We start from the raw sequence: 2,374 nt of genomic DNA on the forward strand, positions 1-2,374 counted from the left end.
TCAGTTTACCGGATCTGAATTCAAAACGTTTCATTTAACCCATTAATGATCAACGTATTATATATATAGATGTAAAATTCCCGGGAAAATTGGTTCAGGGGAAATTTCCCCGGGAAAATTGGGAAAAAAAGGGAAAATTGGAGAAAAAACGGGAAATAACGGGAAAAAACGGGAAATAACGGAAAATTAAAAAATAACCACAAAATATACTTTAAACCTTTCAATTTTTTTTATGGAATAACTTTATTAAATTTGGGGAACTGAGGGAAAATAATATAATTAAACAATAAAGACAAAAATAAATACACTATAAACATCATCTTTTGAATAACTTTATTAATTACAAAAAGCATGTATCAGAAATTACATTTAAAATTCTTGGGATGCTAATGAAATAGCATCAATATCTTCATGGGATGAAATTGAAATATCATCATTATCACTTGATATTGATAAATCGGAATTTGAACTCTTTTGATGATATCCCGAACTTGATGTATTTGTATGATCCTTTAAATGTATGTTATGCCTTATTGATATTAATTTTTCGACTCTTTCATTCTTTATTCTATTTCTCGTTTTTGAATAAATTTTTCCAAATGCTGACCAGACTCTTTCTGACGAGGCACTTGAGGGTGGTATCAAAGACATCTTACTGCCACTTGACAAAGGGGTTGATTTGTACACAACCCTTTCCACCATATGAGTGGTTTGGTATGGATTGAGCTCTCCCATATGCCCGTTCCTTTATAGAAACCTTGTTTTGAACGATATTCTGCTAAATTACCCATAATTTTTCCAATATCGCAATTAATTTGGCCTGAAATAATATTTATTATATTTAAAGCTGCTGTTAATTCACGGTCTGTTAATTTCACACCATAATATCGAGGATCCAGAAGATTTGTTGCATAATGATATTCTCGGCAACAAAATTTCTTTCGTTTTTTAATATGCATCTTAACACTTTTCAAATCATTTTCATTAAAAATAAAAGTTGATGAATTGAGTTTATCTTTTATGTCCCAAATTATTTCTGGAACGTCAGATAATACCGCTGAATCCGATTCTACAAATATAATTTTCTTATAAATAAATTCCAAAAAGGTCAGTACAGACTCTAATTTATCCCAGTATCCTTCTTTGCCTAATATAATAAGCCTTCTTTGTTTGTTTGTAAATAAACTAGAAATTGCAATTTCTTGCAAAACTTCCTTATTTTTCACAACACTTTGCAACATTATAACAAAACCTCCCCATCTTGTCGGACTTCGAATTTTTAAGGAAGATTTATATCCTTTCAATATTTGCCTTTCTTTAAAAGTTGCTAATAAAATACCATAAAATTTCATATATTTAATTATTTGCTTGGTTTTTTTGATGATCTTTTCAATAAAAGGTATTTGGCATAAATCTTTAATAAGCAGATTCAACCCATGTGCGGCACATCCAAAGCATTCAATATAATTATATTTTGCCTTAACAAGACTCCAGGCCTTTTTCATATTCTTTGCATTATCAGTTACTAGTGAGATAAATTTTTGACAACCAATTTCTTCTATTACCTTGATCAACTCAGATGCGATATATTCACCAGTGTGAGCACAGGAACCTGTGTCAATGGATTTAAAAAAAATTGGTTCTGGAGTCATTATTATAAAATTAATAATGGACTCTCCGCGAATATTTGTCCAGCCATCGCTTATGAGAGTAAAATCTTTTAAATTATTGAATTTATTGTTAATAATATTTTTCACTTTAATGTATTCAAAATCTAGTAATGTTTTACTAATTGCATGTCTAGAAGGGATTTTATAGGCTGGACGCATTAATTTTAAAAAATTGTTGAAATATTTATTTTCAACTAAATTAAAAGGGCAATTTGACATAAAAATAGCCAATGCCAAAGCACTGTCAAGTTGCGTTTGATTTTGTTCGGTTATAGTGTCGAAAAAAATTTTAATTTTAGATGTGCCAGCATTAAAATTATTGGTATTTTCTTTAAAAGTATTTAGAATGGTTTTATTTATGTTTTTTTGGGATATAATTTTATTAGGATTACTGAAATCTGGTAAACATACTACAACATTCTCTTCAGTAGAATTATTATTATCACGATCAACTTCATTAGTAAACTGTTTATACCCTTGACATTTTTTGATATGCTGAGACATCTTTGTTGAATTTGGGAATTATATGTTAATTGACAATATTTGCATATTGATATATATCCTTTCTTGTTATTAGCTCTATCTTTAATAAAATGTTTCCAGATATTGGAAGATTTCCGAGGCATCTATAAAATATTGCAATCATATTAATTTAAATTAAACATCAATAAATCATTATATCAGTTATATAGTATGATTAAAAT

The 2,374-nt window shown here is 28.6% G+C and overlaps 1 protein-coding gene across 1 annotated transcript; it reads right to left on the minus strand.

Moving 5' to 3' along the window:
• Positions 1-641: 641 nt before the first annotated feature.
• On the minus strand, positions 642-2,174 carry LOC135924008 (uncharacterized). Its single transcript, XM_065459052.1, has one exon. The coding sequence runs from the start codon at positions 2,172-2,174 to the stop codon at positions 642-644; it is 1,533 nt and encodes a 510-aa protein (XP_065315124.1).
• Between the last annotated feature and the right edge of the window lie 200 nt (positions 2,175-2,374).

This window comes from Gordionus sp. m RMFG-2023, chromosome 2, assembly GCF_954871325.1.
Source record: "Gordionus sp. m RMFG-2023 chromosome 2, tfGorSpeb1-WG-v2, whole genome shotgun sequence".
Classification (NCBI taxonomy): domain Eukaryota; kingdom Metazoa; phylum Nematomorpha; class Gordioida; order Chordodea; family Parachordodidae; genus Gordionus; species Gordionus sp. m RMFG-2023.